Here is a 22,776-nt window from a genome sequence, read left to right on the forward strand (position 1 = left end):
GATGCCACGTCCCCCCCCCCTTAACTTGTTGGTAGTGCTGCCAAACTAGTCAAAACTGTGTTCATGTGTGACTCAAAGAACATTTCAGATGCTTGGAACCAAATGTTTCTGCAGGTATATGGGCATCACTGCTCCCTGCCTTCAGTAACCTGTCTATACCAAAGCCTAAAGGGACATCATGGCTCATAGCAACATATCCCAGTATGAGGGGGGGATTTTCCAGTGAATAATTTAGCTTGTTGAACAAGATTATTAGTGTCTTTCTAATTACTAAAAGGTTATTGGCTTCTGAGTACTTCAGTATTAGTCGTGTACCTTTCGGAGTAAAAGCTCTCGCATACAAAGGCTACACTATTGGTTTGGTTATAAAATGTTATATTTGCTTTATATTGGCAGAAAGCTGGTTGCTTCAAATTGCCAGCCAGTATGATGTGCCAAAAATCTTATAAGTACACAAAATACTTATATCCTGTCTGTGACATAACGATGCATCTATTGAGCTGTGATGAAATAATGCCTTGTGATGAAATTCATATTCTTTACCACATGGCCTAAATGCCTGCGTTCCATAAACAATTCTTTTGGCGAGCACACAAAAGAACCAGGGGCGACCCAATGCTAAGCCAAACCTCAGTTTGATTTCCCAGAAACTGCACTGCTGATTCCTTTCCCATCGTGTTGGAAGGGAGGGGGAGGTGGATGCCCAAAAGTTGGAGGTCATTTTTCCAAAATACAAATATTAAGGGCTATTCATGTAGCTTGTTCAACAAGGGAACTATGTTGTTATGTAACTTGAGGGTGCTTAGTATTTCAATCTCTTTTACAAAACACCAAAATGTCTAATTTTGGTGGTACAGTGGTACCTTGGGTTAAGAACTTAATTTGTTCCGCTCCCAGGGCGTTCTGGCAGTTCCCTCACTGAGAGAAGTGAAGTTATAGGGAACCAGGCAGAGAGCCTTCTCAGCAGTGGCACCCTCCTTGTGGAATGCCCTCCCATCAGATGTCAAGGAGATGCAGGAGCTTCCTACAGCCAATCAGAAGCCGTGCTTTGGTTTCTGAACGTTTTGGAAGTCGAACGGGCTTCCGGAACGGATTCCTTTTGACTTCCAAGGTATGGCTGTACAACCTTTAGAAGACATCTGAAGGCAGTCCTGTATTGGAAAGGTTTTAATGTTCGATGTTATATTACATTTTTATACATGCTGGAAGCTACCCAGGTGGCTGGGGTATTATTGTTGCTGTTGTTATGATGATGAAATTCCTTCAGAACAATTTATGGCTATGTGTCTCTGCACATAATGAATGTGGGCACCTTGTGTTTTCATATTGTAAGCCTGATTTTTACCTACTACATATTTTTTCTCAAGCTGACCTCCATTTTTTGATGCCACAGTTTTACATGCTGAAGTGACCATCTGCATACTTTAGCCCCAGGTAAATGACAAAGCGCCAGGGTCTTTGTCTAGTCACAGATTGGTGATCACCAGTATTAATAGATAGGATTAGCAAATGCAAGCAGGCCAGCAGGCTGCAAAGCTGCTACTTGTCGCCTTAGATTCCCCTCTGCCTTATCAGTCTCCGGGCTCCATAGAAAGAGAGCCATCGGAGGTTTCCGGACGGCACAGGTCGGTTTCTTTCTCTTTGCACCAGGACCTGGGGAAAGGGCAAGTTCTGGGTCAGAAACTACAGAAAATGTCTTTTCAGAGTTCCCCTCAGGCACCATGGAGAAACAACAATATCTCCTTTTTGAACAAAGACGCTCCTGTCTCAGAACAAGGAGAGAAGATCATTGGCTTCTATCTACTGGCTCTGGGTATGTATATGGATTTATGGATTAAGCATGCCTGCAAAATTCACAGGGACTTCTGTTGAGCCTAATTACTTGCAGCTCTTATTGAAACAGAACAGTGGTGCATTTTTACTAAAGAAAACATTGAAATATTTGGAAGCGGGGAGGGGAAGACAATATTGTTAAGTCCAGTCCAGGTAAGATGAAATACTGGACTTTAACTGGATTAGCTCCCATTCATTTCAAAGGGATTAAAATGGCTTGAGTCCAAATACTTGGGGTTAACCAGCCTACATATAATCCAAGCTGCTCCTCTACTAAAGTGCAGTTGAAGATTCTTTGGCAAAGAAATAAAATGGATGGGAGAAGAATCATGTGCGGAAATAGATGACCTCATATTATCCTAGTGAAATACTGCTGTCACTTATTTACTGTTCCAATACTCTACCTCTTGCTAACTAAAAGATAAAAAATTTTTTTCTTCCAGTAGCACCTTAAAGACCAACTAAGTTAGTTCTTGGTATGAGCTTTCGTGTGCATGCACACTTCTTCAGATACACGAAAGCTCATACCAAGAACTAACTTAGTTGGTCTTTAAGGTGCTACTGGAAGAAAAAAATTTTTTTACTTTGACTATGGCAGACCAACACGGCTACCTATCTACTAACTAAAAGATGTATTTGCTCTGCATGCTAAAAATAATTCAGTTTATTAAAGTTTGTGTGTGATGTATGTAGCTGATAATTTCCAGGGTGATTACTGTGTTAGTCTGTTGCAGCAAATATAAAAATATTGTGGAACAATAAAAGACTAATAAATTATGCCATTTGCCCTATTAAATTTGTAAGACTTTAAGCTGTTTCTGCATTCAAAAAAGTAATCTACACTGTGCAACATTTACTGTTACAAGCATTATTAAACTCTAGACATTTGAGTACAGAAGTTTGAACATACTGGCACTCCTGTGCTTACTTAATAATAAAACAGCAGTGCTGCATTTTCCCCCCTTTAAGATACTGACCCTGTAATATAACAAGCTGGTGAATAGCTGAGGCCTATCATAGGAATATCACTGTTCTTATAGACCCAATATTTTAGAGAGTCCTAGTGTCAAGATTTTAAACATTTTAAATAAGCGAGACACTATCAAGAGTAAGAGCAGAATCTTCTTAATTCTTAATTTTTAATGCATTCAATATTCCGAAGTTGCTAGATAACGTTCTACATCGGTATTAGTGAACTAAATATGTGTTTTCTAAGGCAATGGTCAAAATTATTGATGCAGTTTCTCCTACAATTTTAACATGGGAGGACAGCTGGTTGAATTGTTCTTTTCTTTTCTACTTTTTCTTTTTTACTTTAGCTGATTAGAACTTTGTTTTACACATGAATACAATAATTCAAAACTGAAGTGTTTCTTTTCTGATATAGGAGTGCTTTGTTAAAATTAATTCACACAGAGAATGTGAATACCCATTGCCCTAACCCAGAGCTTTCCAAACATTTCGTGTTGGTGACACTTTTTAGATATACATCATTTCACGACACAGTACCGTAATTCAGTTTTACTAGCAAACTGGAGGTTAAACCAACCGCTTTCCAGCCCTGGGAGGAGCACGGGGAGCGTTCGCGTGACAGACATACACACTGCAACTGACACACTAAAGTGTCATGGCAAACAGTTTGGAATGCTGTCTCCTAACCTCACCTCTCACCTGTGTTTAGCAGAAGGAGCACCTCCAACACAATGTAGTGTGTTGTAAACCATCCAAGATGTTGGCCTTACTATGGTAGGAATAGATGAATCTGTCAACTTCAGTTTCTCTCAGTTTCACATTTTTCTACTCTTCGGTTCTCCCTATCTCTGCATCAGTTTGTGAAATTAAATTTTAAAAGTCCTCATGAGACCTGATCAGCATTTCACTGCAGATTTCTCCCAATATTCACCTTATGTATGCAATTTTGTCCAGTACATTTCTGTATGCAATATGTATAATGCATTTTTGTAAACTGTTTTCACTAATATATACATTTTATGCACATGTCCCCAATATGTGCATTTTTGAAAACATTTTTTGATCAGAGAACTCCATTGCCAGATTCAGAAAGGTACAAGTTTGAAATACATTTGTGTAAACCAATTGGAGGTTTTGATGATTAAGTGGTATATAAATCCTGTTAAATAGATAAATAAGAAGAAGATTCTAATGCATCACTGGCAGAATTTTATAGGAGGTGCTCCCTAATGTTTAATTGCCACTGACAACCACCTCTTAGTTTAAAACCTTTTTTTTGTCCTTGTAATCATCAGCTGCTAAGTAATTAGGGCTTTAAGTGTCATTAGTGCACTATGTTTGTTTAAATGTGCTTAATTGTTGTTCTAGCACATAACCAGTACTTACTGAAGTAACGATGTTCCTTGATTTGTCTTAACTGGAGTTGGAGCAGTTTGCTTGTCTTAACGTTGCACAACCACAATCTTCATCTTCTTCAGTCTGGATGGGCGTGTGGAAAACATAATGAACTAGAAAGTCATGAAAAATGAACACAAAATTAAACCTGAAAGTCTGTATTTGCTGATTGTTTGTATATGTGCCACTTCCTCTTTAAACAAAAAAAAAAAACAAAGCAGAATTGTGGAGAGAAAACCAGACACATGACAGAGGGCTAGACAAATTCACGGAGGATAAAGCTATCAGAGACTATGAGCCACAGTGACTATCTTCTCCCTGCAGCGTTGGAGGCAGTACGACTCTGAATGGCGCTTTCTGGGAACCCCAAGTGGGGAGAGTGCTCTCTTGTCCTGCTTGTGGGCTTCTCAAAAGCATCTTGTTGGCCACAGTAAGAGCAGGAGGCTGGACTAAATGGACCTTTGGTCTGATCATACCAGGCTTTCCTTGTGTTCTTAAAATTATCTTCAGATATACTCAAGGATGCCCAATTCAAAAAAGGAAAGGAAAATGGTTACATGTCCAGTGGGTTGAAAGCCTCTTGATAAATAGATGGTCCCCATCTGCAGATTGATGCTGCAGAGTAAGGGTGGGGAACCTCCAGCCTGGGTGCAGGATGCAGGCCTTCAGGCCTCCTCATCCAGCCCTTCCTTGTCCATGCCACAGTCCTCACTGGCCCAGCTCTGTGCCCTCTTGAGTGCTTCTCCCTGGCTGGAATGGGTCTTTGATATGCAATGAGGCCTCTTTGCTTGCCTTGCTGGAAAAAGATGCACATGGAAACCTCTATCTTTTTCACGGCTAGAATGTAGCCCACTGTACAAAGGTAAGAGCCCTTTCCATGACTTCATGCACTTTTGCTTCTGATCTGCCCCACTATGAGCTCTCCCTCCTCTGATCTCTCCCACCAACATGGCCTTCAAAGGCTTCTGCATGATGGAATCTGGCACTCAGATGGGCAAAGGTCCCTCAGCCCTGTGGTGAAACTTTCTAAATCCTGCCTTTGCCAAGTCTTTTTGACCCTTCAAGCAATGCTTCTTGAAGAAACTACTTTTGCTAGTATGACCATCTTATCCATCAGTCTACCAGTATTATTTTCCTATGTCTGTGAAGAAGTTACATGCATTTATTTTAATGGTATGCTCCTATCTCCTCTATAGGGTTCCCGGGTCAGGGGCATCCCAGACCTTGATTTCAGGGCCAAATCTGAGGCCTGAGGGCATGTCCCTGGTGATCTCATTAAGCATGACACAATCCTAACCATTATCTACTGAGAACTAAGTCCTATGATGTTCAATGGGCTATTAGTAAGGTTTGACTATGGATCTTCACAAACTTATTGTCAACTGCTCTTGAACAGCTGGCTTTAACAATGCAATTGACCATCAGTACTGCATGCATTTAATTTCCTTCTGACCTCACCCTTCTCACGAACACGTATGCTATTATACAGTTTGTTACTTTTTAAGGTACCACAACATATTATTCATTAAATAATATGTTCATTAAAAAGCAAATAAGAGGAACACACAGTCCCATTCCTCACTTACGTTCAGCTGATTGCAGCACTACAAGGTTCCAGTGTAGAAGCTGCAATAATTATAATGTTGTGTGTTCGTGCTGTGAAGTGTTTCCTACTTGACAAGGGCTGCTTTTTGCAGCTTTTCATTCTGAGCATTTCCTTTTATTTTTCAGGTTGGATGTCTTGGTTTGGGAACAGCATTGTAATTTTTGTACTCTATAGACAGCGGGCTACCCTTCAGCCCACGGACTACTTGACATTTAACCTAGCTGTATCTGATGCCAGTGTGTCTGTCTTTGGTTATTCCCGCGGGATCATTGAAATCTTCAACGTATTCAGAGATGATGGATTTCTGATCACATCCATATGGACTTGTCAGGTAAGAACTAAATTTCTGTGGCTCGGCCAGTCATGAAACATAAATATCATATAATCCATGGCCTAGTACAGACACAATGCATTCCCTCCTCACCTCTCCAGAGCAAATTCAACCACCTTTCTTCCCTTGTCACTTTAATCATGGATTAGTGTTACATCTACACCAATGGTAACCATGTCCTGCATCTTATTCATTAATTGGAAGCTGGTTTACAAACCCTGGTTAAGTGGTTAGGGCATATATAATGCCATACTAGTGCTGCATAAGTTGTGAATCACTAAACCGAATACATTTCACCAACTACATACAAGTATCCAGCATTCAGTAAACTTCCCATTTATTTTTTTTTCTCCCTGATGTGCAATAAAAAAACGGGAGGAGGGGTCATCAAGTACTTGGCAGGTCATGATATACGTCGGTGAGGCTCTGTTGGGTGCACTCTGTGCTAGATCAAGATCAATGCGGGAAAGAGAGGGGTGGATTTACTCCAGCATTTACAAGTGCTTCCTTTGGTGGAAAAAAAGTTGGAGCTGGTCCAGCTAAATAAATAAATAAATTTTAAAAGGTGCAATGAAAAATCATTGACCTCTCTGCTCAAAGCTTGGGAGACCAGCAGGAGATAATGTAACTTTTGGATATCCAGATGACACTGATGTTCAGTGGGACGCTGCAGTACCAGAACACTGGCCTTCAATTTTCAGCTATAGGTAGCATGTAATCTCCCCCCCCCCATGGGAAAGTTGTCAGTTGGCTGCAATCCTGTACACAGTTAGGCTACAGGCCTGCACACAGTTAGGCAGCTTAAATCCCACTGATCCCAAATCAAATCAATCAATCAATCAATCAATCAGTAAAATATCCAGTAAGATTTAGGCAATTGAATTGAGTGCAGGTTTGCACTCTCTTTTGTAACTGAGCTGAATTCGGGATTACACTTTCCTTTGGATTATTCATTTTATAGTCAACTTCTGGCTCCATTTTGCCTGTAAAAACTGAAGGATAGTGTTTCTGAGACCATTTAGCAGGTAATGGAAATCCAAATTGGGCCACATTTTGGGCAGAGATGCTGAAACAAATGCCCCTTTATTCAATTTTCATGCAAAAATGTTAGTCAAGTGACTGTGTAAATATTTTATTAAAACAAATGCATGTCCACAACAGAGCTTTAAACAGAACATATGAAGAACATTGTCCACATTTAAATTAAAGAAGAAATGTTTTTGCCAACATTTCTTAAAAGTGTAGCATGAGTTAATTGCCACCTAATTTGTTGAGAGGTATGCCAGATATATCAGGTGACAGAAAAATTATGTCTTTCTGCTGTCAGTGTTTGTTTGGCTGTCATTTTGACTAGAACTCTGGCTTCAAAAAACAAACTTTTGCCAACAACATTCCATTTTTAATTATTTTTCTAACCTGCAAAGAGGAAACTAAAATTGTGTTAACAGACTTCAGAACTTGCAGTCACAGTATGCCATCAGATTTCTATGAAATGACCAATACTGAAATCACTGGTAATATTTTGAAGGAAAATAAACCACACCAGAATTTACAATTTGGCTTTACATGTATAGAAACACATTTCTGCCCTTAATTTAAAATACCTAATACTTGATGTGTGTGATACTTGGCAAACAAACTTTATATACATAGGAGTGAAATTCATTTGTTCAGTGGTTTGGGAAGAGTGTCCTAAGCATTCATTTCACCAGAAATGAAGATTGCTAATTCTGTTTGCAAACTCTAATATAAGGAGATGTTGCTGAGGGTGAGGAGAAATGTGAATAGTAAGTTTTTGACGATCAAGGGTTGAATAAGTGATTCTACACAATAGAATGGTACACATGGTACACAATAGTGAACCATGAACACCCAGTGTAGGCTGGGAAACAGGATGGTGATCTAAATCATCATCATCCCTGGTAGATCAGCCCAATGGCCTACGGTACTTTTGTACCCTGTTTCCCACAGCAGAAAACCAGATGCCTATGGGTAGCCTTCAAGCTGGACATGAGAGCAATAGCTCTCTCACACTGCTATCCCCCAGCAACTGGTATCCTGGAGGCAGCGTGTTGCCATCATGGATAGTGGCCATGGATCGCCTTCTTATTCTCTATGAATTTGTCTACTTTTCTTCTAGAGCCATCTGAGTCGATAGCTGTCACCACATATTGTGGTAGCAAATTCCATCGTTTAATAATGAGGTGTAAAGAAGTACTTCCCTAAATCTTGAACTTCGCTGGGTTCAGATGTTATGAGGAATAAAAACTTCTCTCTAGCCACACCATGCATAATTCATTTATTTACACGTCTAATTTTATACACCTCTATCATGTGTGTCCTTCCACCTCACTTTCTGACCTAAAAGTCTCCAAGCAATGTAATCTTTTCCAATAGGGGAGTTGCTCCAGGCCCCTTATCAACTTGGCTGCACCTTTCCATCTCTACAATAATCCTTTTTGAGATGTGATCACTGGAACTGTACCCATTCTTCAAGTGTTGTCACACCACAGATTTGTATGAAGGCATTACAATATTGGCAGTTTTATTTTTCCAATCCCTTTCCGGATGATTCCTACCATGTAATTTGCCAGTTTCATAGCTGTCACAGACTATATTTTCACTGAGAGAGCCACAACCACCCCAAGTTCTCTGGTCAGTTACCGCTTAGTGATTTTTGCTGCAATGTGCACCTCTTTAACTCTTAGTTCCACTGAACCACAATTGCCATTTTATTGCCCATATATATCTAGTTTGGAGAAATCCTTTCAAAGCTCTTTGTAACCCTGTTTTTTGTTTTGTTTTACAAACCCTGAATAATTTAATGCCACCTGCAGACTTGCCACCTCACTGCTCACTGCCTTGGTCTGATCTAAGCGGGCTCTTCTTATGGCGCCCTGACAGGATCTGGCTGGAGAGGCCAGGGCCATCTCCAGAAAATCTAAGGTCCCATTAAACTCAGTGAGGAAATTACTTCTGAGTAAACCTGCACAGGATTAGGCTGCATGGCTAAATATTCCTTCAAAATGGGAACAGATTCTCTATTAGTACTGAGTTCAGAATATAGAGCTGGAAAGGATTCTGTCTGGTACAGAATAGAGGAAGTACCTACAGGTACAGTGCTTCTGAGTATGTTCAGTGTTTTCCCCCATAAAGGAAATCAGCTGGTGCTTTGAAAATGGATCTCACTAATGGATTTATTTAAAATAGCAGTGTAAAGACATGCAATAGAAAGAGGCCTGTGGTGACAATAAATGAAAAGGGGGAGAAAAAAAGATTTAGGGAATAGTGGGGCCTTAAAATCCACCTACATCTGCACTGGATTGTGGCCTAATTTGTTTACTGCGGCAGGAACGCTCATGACTCAATACATTCTGTACACCTTAACTACTGTACAGTGAACAGCAAGGAACACCGACTAACATGCACATGGATTTACAAACTGCTGTTCCAGCAACAAGCATCGAGGATTAAATTCCGTCTGGGCCAATATAATTCTAGCCAGTTGGCAGCCCAAGAGAGATGAGGAAGATAGAAAGGGAGCCAGGACCATCTGTTGTAGCCAGAGGACTAGGAATACATGCGAACATTTGAGGTTTTAAAAGGCTCTTAAGATCACCAAAGAGGATCAGACAGGAGGGCCAGGAGCTCTAGTGTGCAGTACAAGGTTTGTTTCTGCTGCAGTTAGTAAACCGTTGTGGGTTGCTATGTTTTGCATTTAGGGGTTGTGGGTTTTTAGTGGGATTTTATGCATTGTTTTTGCCTTCTTTGATTCTTCTGCAAACTGCTCTGTGGTTTGTGCAAAAGACGATATACAAATCAACTAAATAAATATAAACCCAGGAGAATAAAAAGGTCTTCATTTGGTGCTGAAAAGTCGTTGGATAAAGTTCCAGATGAGTCTCCATAGCCGAGGTGCTATCACCAAGAAGTCCTTTTCCTTAGCCACTACCCACTTCACTTGGAGGGGAACATAGACCACAGCCTCTAAGGAGAGCATGCATATATAAGAGAAGGTAATCATTTAGATAACCTGGTTCCAAGAAATTAAGGGCTCTGTAACCTTTAGATGAGCACTTTAAGTTGAACCCGTGGACAGACTGGGGGCCTATAGAGCTGAAGAAACTTTGGCAGTGAAAGACAAAGTCCTAATTAACAGTACTGTAGCCTACATTGAACCACCTGCAGTTTCTAGACTTTTTTTAAAAAAAGAAGGCAATACCACCCACAATGCATTGCTGTATTCTAAATAGGAGATTACCAGAGCATGGGTAACTGTGGCCAGGCTTTCTCCATCCTGCTGGATGGTTGCAGCTGGTGTATCAGCCGAAGTTGATAGAAGTGTTCTATTTATTTCCTCAGTCCACCCTGCTAGCATGCGTCAAAACTGACCCAGCGGTCCTCAAGAAACAGTTCATTCCCTGGACGTGTTTAACCTTTTGCCTTGGCAGAGGCTGCCAACATGGATTAATTAGTCATGTCAGCTGCAAGGGAACTGACTGAAACTCAGACTGACTTTTAAAGAATCCCCCGAAGCATCAAAATGCACACAGACTACAGTCCTCATACTAGGGAGCAGCCTCACATAATATTGTGGGACTTACATCTGAGTAAGCAACATGTTTTAGAGTTGCGCTCACAGTGATGTTGGTATTCCACGTATGTCTCATCTGGTGAGTCTTCTCATATCGTGAGTTACCAAAACACATTTCTTCATGAAAGTAGTGTTCCGTGAGCAGCGTTTGGGATTCTGGTGGACCTTATCATTCCTAATAGAGAACTCAGGCGTTGAGCGGCAACAGGACTATTGCCAAAAAGGAGCCACTGGGAAACAAGAGGGAAGTATCGTTGGTTGGCATCCATATGTCCTGGGAGACCATGGAGGAGTGCACCTTTGGAGGTGAAATCAAACTTTTGGAAGGTTACAGCTCCTGCTGTGGCTGTAGAGACCAATATGGGGGAGACATGTTTTGTTGCAGCTGGGGCTGAGGTAGGTGTCTGCTTGTGCTGCTGCAGATGCATCATGGTGTTTCTTCTCTCTGCCCTCCTCCCAGTGGCCATTCCTCCTCTGGTCACTGCTATGGGTACATGACCTGACTGTCAGTCTCCAGGCGGTTGTCTGCAAGCGGTTCCCACACAGCAGGGTTGATGTTACCAGGCTCATGTCATGTTTGCAGGCATCTTTGTAGCGCAGAGTTGGTCTGCCAGTGGGCCTCATGCCTGAAGCCAGCTCCCCATAGAGCACGTTCCACGTGATTGAAGATCTTCATTGAAAGATTTCCAAAAGTACAAATTTCTATTTTTATTATTATTGTGAGTTATGTAGGTTCACCTTCAAATGCATCAGTTTTCTCCTTCATATCTACCTATAACTCAGGATACCACTGCATGGATGGGACGAAGAGTCTGACCCCTGGATAAATAATAACCAGTTTTTAAAGTGCCACAGGAACATTTGTTGGTATTGCTACAGCAGCCTAACCCGAATACCCCTCTGGAAATTGTTAAATGGAATGGGCGTTGAGAATTAGATTCTCAGACTTAATTAAGTAGTAGCTGAAGCACAGGTATTCCTGGGGATTCATGCCTATATATAGTTCATTATTCCTGACATTTGTATAAGATGGAAATAAATAACAACCAAACCATAGAACTGACAGCCCTTAAGAGCATTAACAGATAAAGCAGGTGGTAAAAGTGCTGAGGAGACACGCTGTGTAAGCTCACCTCAGCATCCTGGTTAATTAACAATGGAGTCTCTTTAAAATAAACTCACGGAGCAAAACCAAAAGCTGAAAGGGTGGAGAGAGCTTTTTCCCTACTAATATTTCCTGTTGCCTACTACCGTATAGGAAAGATGGTTGTGGGGGGAGATTCCCTCCCCAAAAATCTGCTTTACAAATTCTGATGTTGTCAGTCTTAAAATAGAATATTTGCTGCTGTGTGACTACCATGCATGGATCTTTCAGTGTCTGAAGGGCCTGGATTTATAGTTGCCAGTCATACTGGAAAGGTATGGCTAGAGATATGTTGGAAGAGGGAGATCTTCAAAAGCTGCCCAAAAGACAATAGAGATGGCAACTGTCTTAACACTTAACAGACAGGAATTGCTGTGGGTTGATTCCTTCGCCTCCTGATAAAATGGTATCTGCAGGATGCCCCCCCCCCCACAAGAACACAGTAATTGACAGGGTATATAAGGGGTGAGGTGATGTAGCCTGATCTCAAAAGGTTTATACACTGACTAGTAGGAGCTCTCTGGGGTTTCAGATAGGAGTGTATCCTCTAAAAGGTAAGGACTTCCTAGGGTTATCAACTTTTAGGGAGAAGTGTTCCTGTGTATTAAACCTCTGGTGAGCATACAGGAATTTAGCAAGTGAAGCTTTTCTCACCCCTTATATTCATACCAGAAAAAGCTTCATCTATATTTCTGTGTGTCAGGCTTTTGTTACGTGCACCAGAGTTGGGAGAATAAATGAATTTGCTGTCTGAAGCTGAAGTCCCCAAAAACATACATTCCATATTTAGCAGCTCAGCCCTGTACATGTTTACCAGGAAGTAATTGCTTTTGAGTTAAACGGGAATTGCCCTCAAGCAAAGGCACATTGAGATATAGATATAGGGTTCTCTGGGCATATTGCAGTTTAAAATATGGGACCCTTCCTTGTGTTCATGTCTTAGCACGCAATCAGTGAACAAAAATTTGTCACTCTCTAAATTGCCCACAACAGTATTGATGTAATTGTGGGATGGGAAGCAAAACTGACAATCTGCTAATATTTTCTAATTGGTAAGAAGAGCTGACAGAGTCAATACTGAGATTGGCTAAACATCCTTGATGTTTAGTAAAGTTGTCAGAGTTAATTTGCCAGTTTAGATGCCTGAGTGGTTATTTTATTCCACACTTCAGTAAGTATGGTAACTTCTCAAAAATCCAACAAATAATATTCCAGTCACCAATGTAGGTTGTTGGTGTAATGTTTGAATAGTCCCCATTTGTTAATGGAATATTATTTGTAGGATTTTTGAGCAGTTATTGTATGTATGGAAGAAGAGAACTACACAGACCAAATGAGTAAATAAACTAGTCAAATAAGCTAAATAGGTTTTGGGCTTATGCCCTCCCTCCTCTGTTCATGCTCAGCACTTAGAAAATTTTACAGCAAATGATAGTTCTTTGCCATTTAAAGTCATAGTCTGTTATTTTCTTCAAACCATTTGTTGTTGTTCAGTCATTTAGTCGTGTCCGACTCTTCGTGACCCCATGGACCAGAGCACACCAGGCACTTCCACTGCCTCCTGCAGTTTAGTCAAACTCATGCTGGTAGCTTCAAGAACACTATCCAACCATCTTGTCCTCTGCAGTCCCCTTCTCCTTGTGCCCTCCATCTTTCCCAACATCAGGGACTTTTCCAGGGAGTCTTCTCTTCTCATGAGGTGGCCAAAGAATTGGAGTCTCAGCTTAACAATCTGTCCTTCCAGTGAGCACTCAGGGCTGATTTCCTTAATTTCTTCAAACCATAGTTTTCTGTAAACCAAGAATGATTGCTGTGGGAGGCAAGAGCCCACAAACACAATGTTCATCAAGAATTGTTCTTGGAACACCAAACCATGGTTTGGCATTAAGTTTTAATGTGCTCATTGCATTATTTGAAAATCCCTATTGATAAACAACTGCACGCCGTTATCAAGCTGCTGTTAAAACCACAAGAATAGGGGTAATGAAATAGTACGCAACTCCAAGAACATGTAAATCCAAATGGACAGCAGGACAACAATAACACAATGCAATAAAAACCAGATATAAAGTATCCTAAAAATGAAAACAAACCATACTAAAACTAAGAGACAGAAACTGAAAACCAAATATATGTAGTCACTTTCTAATCATTGGGGAAAGAATCATGTCTAAACCTTGTGCCCAAAGGACTATAAGGTCAATGCCAGTCCGTCAGAGCACCACCACAGTAAAGGTCTTTTCCTAGCATAAGACACTTCAACAAGTGATAGTTCTTAAAGAAGACCTTACTGCAAGGGCAGGATAGTATGGGAGAAGGCAGGGCATGCAGGGCTCTATTTAGAACCTTAAAGGTAGGCAGCAGCACTTTGAAGTGTGACCTGAAGTGAATGGGCAGTCATTGAAATACTCTAAGAAGTTCTATAATTACCCACATAACAGAATTCTGGCAGCCAAATTCTGAACTAAAGTCTGAAACTTCTGAGTTATCTTTACGAGCAGCTCCATGTATACAGTTGTCCAACTGGGAGATTGGCAGACAAGTGTGGATCATTGTAGCTAAGCTATTTTAGCGGGTGAATCGTTCCCTGGCATAGGGAGTTTCAGCTGCTCGATTTCTGCTTAGTTCTTTTGGCTACAGTCCATCCACAGTTAAGCACTTTGCAAGCCCCACTGACTTAACTGAGCCTTTTCCACTGAAATCAATGGCATACTTCGATTGACTGCTTCATAGTCTTTCTCTGTACAGAATGTTAAATGCACTTTTATTCTTTATTTTGCATTTCAGTAATTCAGGAGCTTAGGAGTGTGTGTCTAAAGCATGTGTTTGCTTGTTCATTTAATGTACTCCTCAACCACATGATTTATCCCTGGTTTTCAGATACCTACATGTTCACTGATCATATGGATGATAACTCTCCCTGACATTCAATATTTCACTGATATCTAAGATGCTTGTATGCCCTAAAGAACATATGAGCTCACTGGCACCACCCCAATATTTGTTATTGCTCCTGGCATTCTGAAACTTAGATGTGGGAACAACCCTAGTACTATTTGTTTTTCCAGGTTGATGGATTTCTGACACTGCTGTTTGGCCTTGCTAGCATTAACACACTCACAGTGATTAGCGTGACTCGCTATATAAAAGGATGTCATCCAGACAGAGGTAAGGTATTTTGGACAACACAAACTGCATGGCTTTGTGTTATTAAGGCTTGATATCCTGTCTCACAGGTATTCCTTTCTTACAATAGGCCAAACTTGCCCTAATTTAAATGTTTTTAAAAGAAAACTGGGTTATTCCCTCCACCTTGATTTTAGAGAATCTCTTATAGACATATTGTTCTAATTTGACTGTAACAATAAACCATGGTTTATCATTAAGGTAGCAAGCAAGTGAACCTTAAACTTGTGCACACTCACTTGTCATTTTCTCCTTTATCAGGGCCAGGAGTAGTTCAGAAGCTTTATGCTTCCACTCAAGACTAATCACAGTTAAGCCTTGTGTCCAAACCTGGGCAAAATGCAGTTAGTCTTAACTATAGTTTATGAAGCTTTCTTGTTTCAACTGACCATTGTTAAGATTAACCACAGTTTATGGTTCTGGCAACACTGCTAATCTGTGGTTCATTAAATCTGCAGCAAAACCTCCCAACCTAAGGGCTGCAACCCCAATATTTCCATCAAGGGTAGGGAATCTACAAAGATTCCTGGTTGCACAAATGTATCCATGCCATTTTTCTTTATTATGACTGTGTGCCTTAAGTGTACAATAGCAAAATGAGTTAAGCACCAAATTTCTGCTGTGTATTTCAGGGCATTGTATCAACAATAGCAACATCAATGTGGCCCTTTTTCTTATATGGATAGCAGCTTTCTTCTGGTCAGTAGCTCCAGTCCTGGGATGGGGCAGTTACACAGGTAATTAATTTCTCTCTAGGAGAAGGTCTTTGTGGGAATTTCTCTCTAAAGTATGTGTGGGAATCTGGAAACACAACAACCAATATCTACAATGAGCAATTTAAATGAAGTATTATTTTTACACTATTTTAGTCTAATAGTGCTGGAATCTAGGTCAGTTTTCTAGATCTAAGCATTCTAGACGTAGGCATCACCATTTTACAATTTAGACTGCAACTCTTTATGCACTTTCCTGAGTGTAAGCCCTATTTTCCTTACTTCTGAGTCCAATAGACATATTTAGGATTGCATCACTAATCTTAATTTTTTTAGTCTTCAAAATCCCAAACTAAATCTCACGGGAAGAGTCACACATCTGTCCTGAAAATCCATATGGATTTTTAAAATTCTAACTTAGCATTTTGCATTGCTCAGTGGGAACTATTTCAAAGGAACTCCTGTTGGTGGGGGGATCACTTTGTCAGCATAGGAGCACTGTAGCACTACTGTGATTGTGCCAGTGACGTAGCGTGGGTTGTCAGCACCCGGGGCAAGGCAAGTAATTTGCACCCCCTAACCCGTGAGAGAGTGTGAGTGAGCCAGGTAGGGGCAGAGAGCTGCAAGTGCGAGCGCGCCCCCCCACCAGATGTTGCACCCGGTGCGGCCAGCCCCCCCTGCACCCCCACGCTACGCCACTGGATTGTGCATCTTTCATGCCTCACCCACTCAAGAAGAACCATCTCCAAAGGAGGCTGGGAAGCTCTTTCCTTGTGCATTTTTACATCCCCACAACAGTGTATGGCTGTTTTGTTATTGCCACTTTTGGTGGTGGTGCAACCAAACCCATTGCCATTTCTGTGCTAAAAAGGGCAGGTTGCAGGTGGTTGCTTATTAAAGGTAAAGGTAAAGGTACCCCTGACAGTTAACTCCAGTTGCAGACAACTCTGGGGTTGCATGCTCATCTCACTCTATAGGCTGAGGGAGCCAGCGTTTGTCCGCAGACAGCTTCCAGGTCATGTGGCCAGCACGACTAAGCAGCTTCTGGCACACCAGAGCAGCACACGGAAATGCCATTTACCATCCTGCCGGAGCAGTACCTATTTATCTACTTGCACTTTGACGTGCTTTCAAACTGCTATGTGGGCAGGAATTCACTCCATTGCGGGGATTCAAACCGCCGACCTTCTGATCGGCAAGCCCTAAGCTCTGTGGTTTAGACCACAGCGCCACCCGCGTCGCTAAGTAATAAGTGGTTGCTTATTACTCTGGTGAAAAGCTAAACTAAAGTGAAGATTACAGCAATAACTCTGCTGTAATTTTTGGACTTCATTGAGACATTTCAATTTTCTTTTCCACCTGGAATTCTAAAGAGAAATTAATCTTGATGAATTTTAAACCCGGTAAATCGCAGCAAGCTTTTTTAAAAAAACAACAACAAATGACTAACCAAGTTATTTTGCTTCCTAGATCGCATGTATGGAACATGTGAAATAGACTGGGCAAAAGCTAACTTCTCAACCATCTACAAGTCTTATATAGTGTCCATTTTCATCTGCTGTTTCTTCCTGCCTGTGTCTGTCATGGTTTTCGCTTATGTGTCCATCATCAATACTGTCAAGTCGAGCCATGCATTAAGCGGAGCAGGTGACCCAACTGATAGACAGAGGCGAATGGAACGAAGCGTCACAAGGGTCAGTCTGGGCTTTTCTTTAGTCTGCATTGGGTGGAGGAACTTTTAAAAGCCATGGGCTGCATTTCCTTCAGAGAAGTAGTCAGAGCAGCATACAAGGGGTGGGTGGAATTGAGGCCAGTGGTGGATGGAGCTAAAGTCAAAAGTGGGACGGATACTCCTTTTCTCTCTCTGCCACCCCCTTTCCTCTCAAACACACATGCACACAGTGTGGCTGAATACAAACCATGCATTTAAAGCACGTGACTTCCCCCAAAAGAATCCTGAAACTGTAAATTGTTGAGGGTGCTGGGAAATGCAGCGCTTGTGAGGGGCAAACTAAATTTTCTAATATAAAACACTTGTAAAGCTTAGACAACCTTAAAATGTGAGGTAGCTAAGAAACAGATAATTCTAGAGGATTGAAACCTATTTATGGGCCAATGAGACACTTGGAAATACGACCCAAGTCTCCCAGTTTTCCAGGACCACCTTCTTTACAGGGATCCCTTGGGCAAGAAAGTGGAAACTGGCAAGTCTCGTTTTCTCTCCTCTAGGTCTCCATAGTCATTTGCACAGCCTTTATCACAGCCTGGTCCCCATACGCGGTCATCTCCATGTGGTCCGCCTATGGTTACTCTGTGCCCAATTTAACCAGCATCCTCGCCAGCCTTTTTGCGAAATCTGCCAGCTTCTACAACCCCATCATCTACTTTGGAATGAGCTCCAAATTCCGGAAGGACATCCTCATCTTGCTGCACTGTGCCAAAGAGATCAAGGACCCCGTGAAGCTCAAGCGGTTCAAGAACCTCAAGCAGAAACAGGAGAACTCGCCTTCTCAGAGAGAGGAGAAATACGCGCCAGAAGTTCACCCTGCACTGAGTCCTGATTCTGGTGTGGGGAGTCGTTCTAACACCCCGCCCCCTGTCAACAGGGAGGTGTATCTTGGTGCTTTTGATACCCCGTCCAACAACCCTGATATCGAATGCGACAGGCTGTGACCCGGCTGTTCAAAACGTGCAGCCGGTGAACACAACCCATAGGATACTGCTGCCCCAATTCCTTTCACCCCTGCCCTTTCCTCTAGCACTTAACATGACATACCAGCTTGACTTCCAATGAAGCAGGACACATAAAACCAGCACTAAAAGCATAGGGGAGACTCATAAAAATTGCTGCGTGGCTGATTAAATATAAAGGTGAGCAGCACACATCTAGCCTGAGCAGGGATTCGTTTCCCCCTCTGCAGCTGCAAGTGAAAGACGTTTTTGTGGGAAAATCCATTCACTGGCATGTAAAAAAAGAAAAACAAAATCGCCAATATTTTCTCCACCTAAAAAATATAATTCAGAAGTTACATATCTTTTTGGCTGGTTTTATTTCTTGCTAAAAATCCTGGCTTTATACACTTTGCTTGCAGTCCTCACAACAGTGCATTTACTCAGGGGCCGGTCAGGAAATAGCACTGCAATGCTGCTCCACAGTCAGCCACCAGAGGGCGGATAATCTTTTAACATACTCCCTGTGGGAGACTAAATATTTCAGGTCCCAGGTGCTGCCTACCGGAGAGCAGTTATGAGAGCCAAAACCCTTGTTCTTAAATCTGAAGGCTGCCGCTGAGCCACTAGAGCCGAAGTCCTGAGTCCTTAATCGCAGGTGCAGTTAGGTCATTTTAGACTCCGGACTTAACGGTCTTATGGGGGAAAGCCCTCTCTAGATGGCAACATGCATCAATTCACTTACTTCCGAGCGCTGCTTGCCAGTGGGGAGGAGGGGCCTTCCTGTTCCTCTGCTGAATGGGACCCTTGGACTTCTTTCTCTAAAGCCCCACTTTGACAGAAAGAACCTCAGGCCACAGGTGAGATGTAATAAACTGCCCTGCACGCCATATTGACGACCCGGTGCTTTTCATGCCTGTTGCTATTGCTACCATGTCAGTGGCGTAGCGTGGCGGGTGCCAGGGGTGCCGGCCGCACCGGGCGCAACATTTGGGGGGGCGCGTTTGGCCGGCCTCCTCAAGGAAGCAGGAACCCCACTGTCCTCGGACCTCCTCCGAAGGCTGGCGGTGGGGCGGAGAGACCTTCTCCCCACGCCAGCCTTCGGATGGCTGTCCTGAAGACTTGTGGTGGGAGCAGTGGTATAGCGTGGGGGGTGCAGGGGGGCCTGCTGCACCTGGCGCAACATCTGGGGGGCGGCGGAAGAGACTCGAGTGCTAAAATCCACGGGTTAGGGGGCGCAAATTACTTGCCTTGCCCCGGGTGCTGAGAACCCACGCTACGCCACTGTACCATGTTTTCCCACCTGAATTAACAAATACAAATGACACCTTTGCCCTGCTAATTGTGGGTAATATGTAGAGGAGGCAGATTGAGGCGAGGAAACGGCGTCCCTCTTTGTCCTCAGAAGCAGCTTCACCTAGCTTTACTGATTTATAATTATATCTATATACCGCCACTTCTAAAAAAATATCACAGCAGTTTACAACCATTGTACATAAAACCATATAATACAAACCATTTTTCTATTAAAAAAAAAGAAAAATCAGAGATCAACTAACTACCACAGAAGGATTTTTTCTTAATTGCCAACACCAGCTTCATGGCAAAGCCACAACAGATCAAACCAAACCAAGAAATGAGGTTAATATGTAGCAGGAAGGTATGTACCTTGTTTTGTCTTAAATAATTGCAGGTGCAGAAGAACCTAATTCTTACTGGGAAGACATACTTCTTTTTTTAAACAAGGCTCCAAAATACATGGGAGTGGGGGAGACTCTTCTGACAATTGGTGGGAGGCTGGTGGCATCCATGGGTTGCCATCCCAGTAAGAATGAGGCTCCTTTATAATCATTTGAGGAATAGCAAGTTATGCAGCTGAATGCTATGTCCCTATTTTGGCCCTCATAGAATTATCTTATCTCTAAACCTTCTGCCAAGCAGGACAAGACCCTAATATTAATAAAAGAGAGAGATTGGGATTTGTATTGCTTATCTCTCCACTGAAAAGGGGGGTGTTGTTCATGCAGGGGGGAAGAAAACTCCCAGCAAAACCCTAATAGGCATACTTTATTTTTTGTGAAATAAACAGAAATGTCACAGGAGAGGTCTTATATTTATACAAAGGTGCTAAGGCTAAGTAGGAACTGCTGTTGTAGTTAGGAGTAAGTCTGGGGCATACAAATTTTGGGGTGTACCTAGGGTCTCTCTATGGTCAGCATTTGAGGGGTTTACTTGCCCTTCTATCAGAGAGCCCTTAAAATGCCAGTGATGAGACCAGGAGCCTGCAGTCATGCGCCATGAAAAGCACACTGCTTCACTACATAAAGAGAGAGAAAGAGAGCTCTTTGTGTTTTTAAAATGATTTGGCATGGATTTCAGGCCCTGGTGCAGCATTTTCAACATGGATATAAACAACTTTCTTTCTCATTTGGCTTTTTATACAAAGACTGCCATGACAATAGCACAGTATCCATGAGTGGGCACATATGATAAAGATCTGTGCTCTGGAATATTCTTTTTTCATGCGCCTATAGAATCCTATTTTTGCATTTGACCACCAAATGTGGTGTGTGTGGGGGGGTCATTATCATTTTTAAAACTTGTGGAATTTTACACTCACTGGCATGAAGGGAGGGGACGGGGGGAGAGCCTAATGTGCAAAAGGTACATTTTTCTATTTGTATTCCTTGGGATGGTTACAAAAAAACCTTCCTTTCCTCCCTCAGCATGTTTGTTTTGAGATTATCATCTCTAATTTCAATTTTAAAACAAATAAACTTTATAAGCAATAAGAAAGAGGACTATGATGTCTTTCATGGCCATAGACGAACTGAGGGCACATTCATTTTTAGGAGAAAATAGGAGATTTTTTTCTTGAGGGACTTCATTACCATGACTAATGAAAAGCTAATACATATAGTGTGTTTCATCCTGGGTTCATTTCAGAAGCAAAATGAACCAAATGATGCCAATAGCCAAGTCTTTTCCTTTTCCTTGGAAGCTGAAGCAGGATGATGAGGCCATAGGATGGCTAAAAAAATGGTCCTGTCACTCCCTCCTGATGTTCAACACAATGCTTCACATATTATGTCTGTGACAGATTATCCTTTTAGTTGCCCACCTGTTGGTCTAGCAGCAAAAGCTGTCTTTCCCCCATTGTTTCTTTGTATGGAGAATGCCTCCAGATCTGTGCCTCAGTCTTTGCATGTGAGGCATTGTCCCTGGCTAGACCAGTGAGGTCCCTGGCTAGACCAGTGAGGTCCATAATAACCATAACTAAGGACATGGGTGGCGCTGTGGTCTAAACCACTGAGCCTCTTGGCTTGCCAATCAGGTTGGCAGTTCGAATCCCCACGACGGGATGAGCTCCCGTTGCACGGTCCCAGCTCCTGCCCACCTAGCAGTTCAAAAATCACACCAGAAAGTGCAAGTAGATAAATAGGTACCGCTCTGGTGGGAAGGTAAACGGCGTTTCCGTGCGCTGCTGTGGTTCGCCAGAAGCGGCTTAGTCATGCTGGCCACATGACCCAGAAAAACTGTCAGCGGACAAATGCCGGCTCCCTCGGCCTGTAAAGCGAGATGAGCGCCGCAACCCCAGAGTCGTCCACGACTGGGCTTAACTGCCAGGGGTCCTTTACCTTTACCTTTTTAAGGCCTCACCACAGTCCAGGGTGGGCAACTGTACTTTTTAAAATAGATGCTGTCGAATAAGAGTATTTTTCAAATTTCCTTCCTTCCTTCCTTCCTTCCTTCCTTCCTTCCTTCCTTCCTTCCTTCCACTATTCATATAAGTATGAAATTCATAGCTATCGTTTTTTGATCATATATTGTATCAATCATAAAGTGTGCAGGCTCCTAAACACAACTTTGCCACTCATCTAACAGCAGACAAATGTTCTTTTGGTGTTGTTTAGAGGCAGCTAATTCTGCACCACATGCTCAGTGCTATCATGCTCAAAGGCTGGTCACCAGCCCTCAGTTGTGTGCCAGTTGTGTGCCAAGATGAAGATTTTGAAAGGCAATAGGTGGCATAAAGGGCTAAATATGGAGTGGCTTTTAAACCAATGTGGAGAAGTACAGCTATTATCAAGACAGAAAGCAGAAGAGATGCAAAGCACATTTGTTGTTGGGGGGGGGCATACTTGGCCTTGTAGAGTACCACAAGCCTATGAATGACGCTGACAGCACATACAAATGATGGGGTGAACTCTCCCACCCCAGTGAGCTCGCTATCTCATCTTGCCAAGTGGTTCAGGTGTGTGGAATGTTTTGCGTGGCAATACAATTATTTCTAACCTCCGAGAAGATACACAGAGATAGAAAATGAGGACT

General features: G+C 42.2%; 1 protein-coding gene and 1 long non-coding RNA gene across 2 annotated transcripts in view; one reads left to right on the forward strand and one right to left on the reverse strand.

Annotated features, from left to right (window-relative positions):
• Positions 1–890: 890 nt before the first annotated feature.
• Positions 891–18,447, forward strand: LOC308583791 (visual pigment-like receptor peropsin; the record flags this gene model as incomplete). Its single annotated transcript, XM_081188125.1, has 6 exons — positions 891–1,813; positions 5,932–6,137; positions 14,944–15,043; positions 15,694–15,798; positions 17,245–17,468; positions 18,004–18,447. Exons 1-6 carry the CDS (start codon positions 1,510–1,512, stop codon positions 18,445–18,447), a joined length of 1,383 nt encoding a protein of 460 aa, XP_081044251.1. The 5' UTR covers positions 891–1,509.
• LOC308583827 overlaps positions 2,459–22,776 on the reverse strand; it is a 51,890-nt gene continuing 31,572 nt past the window's right edge. Inside the window, exon 3 of the long non-coding RNA XR_014006438.1 lies at positions 2,459–4,313. This is a non-coding gene — a long non-coding RNA (uncharacterized lncRNA). The remainder of the gene's footprint in view (positions 4,314–22,776) is intronic.

Source organism: Podarcis bocagei (assembly GCF_964188305.1).
Source record: "Podarcis bocagei genome assembly, chromosome: 3".
Classification (NCBI taxonomy): domain Eukaryota; kingdom Metazoa; phylum Chordata; class Lepidosauria; order Squamata; family Lacertidae; genus Podarcis; species Podarcis bocagei.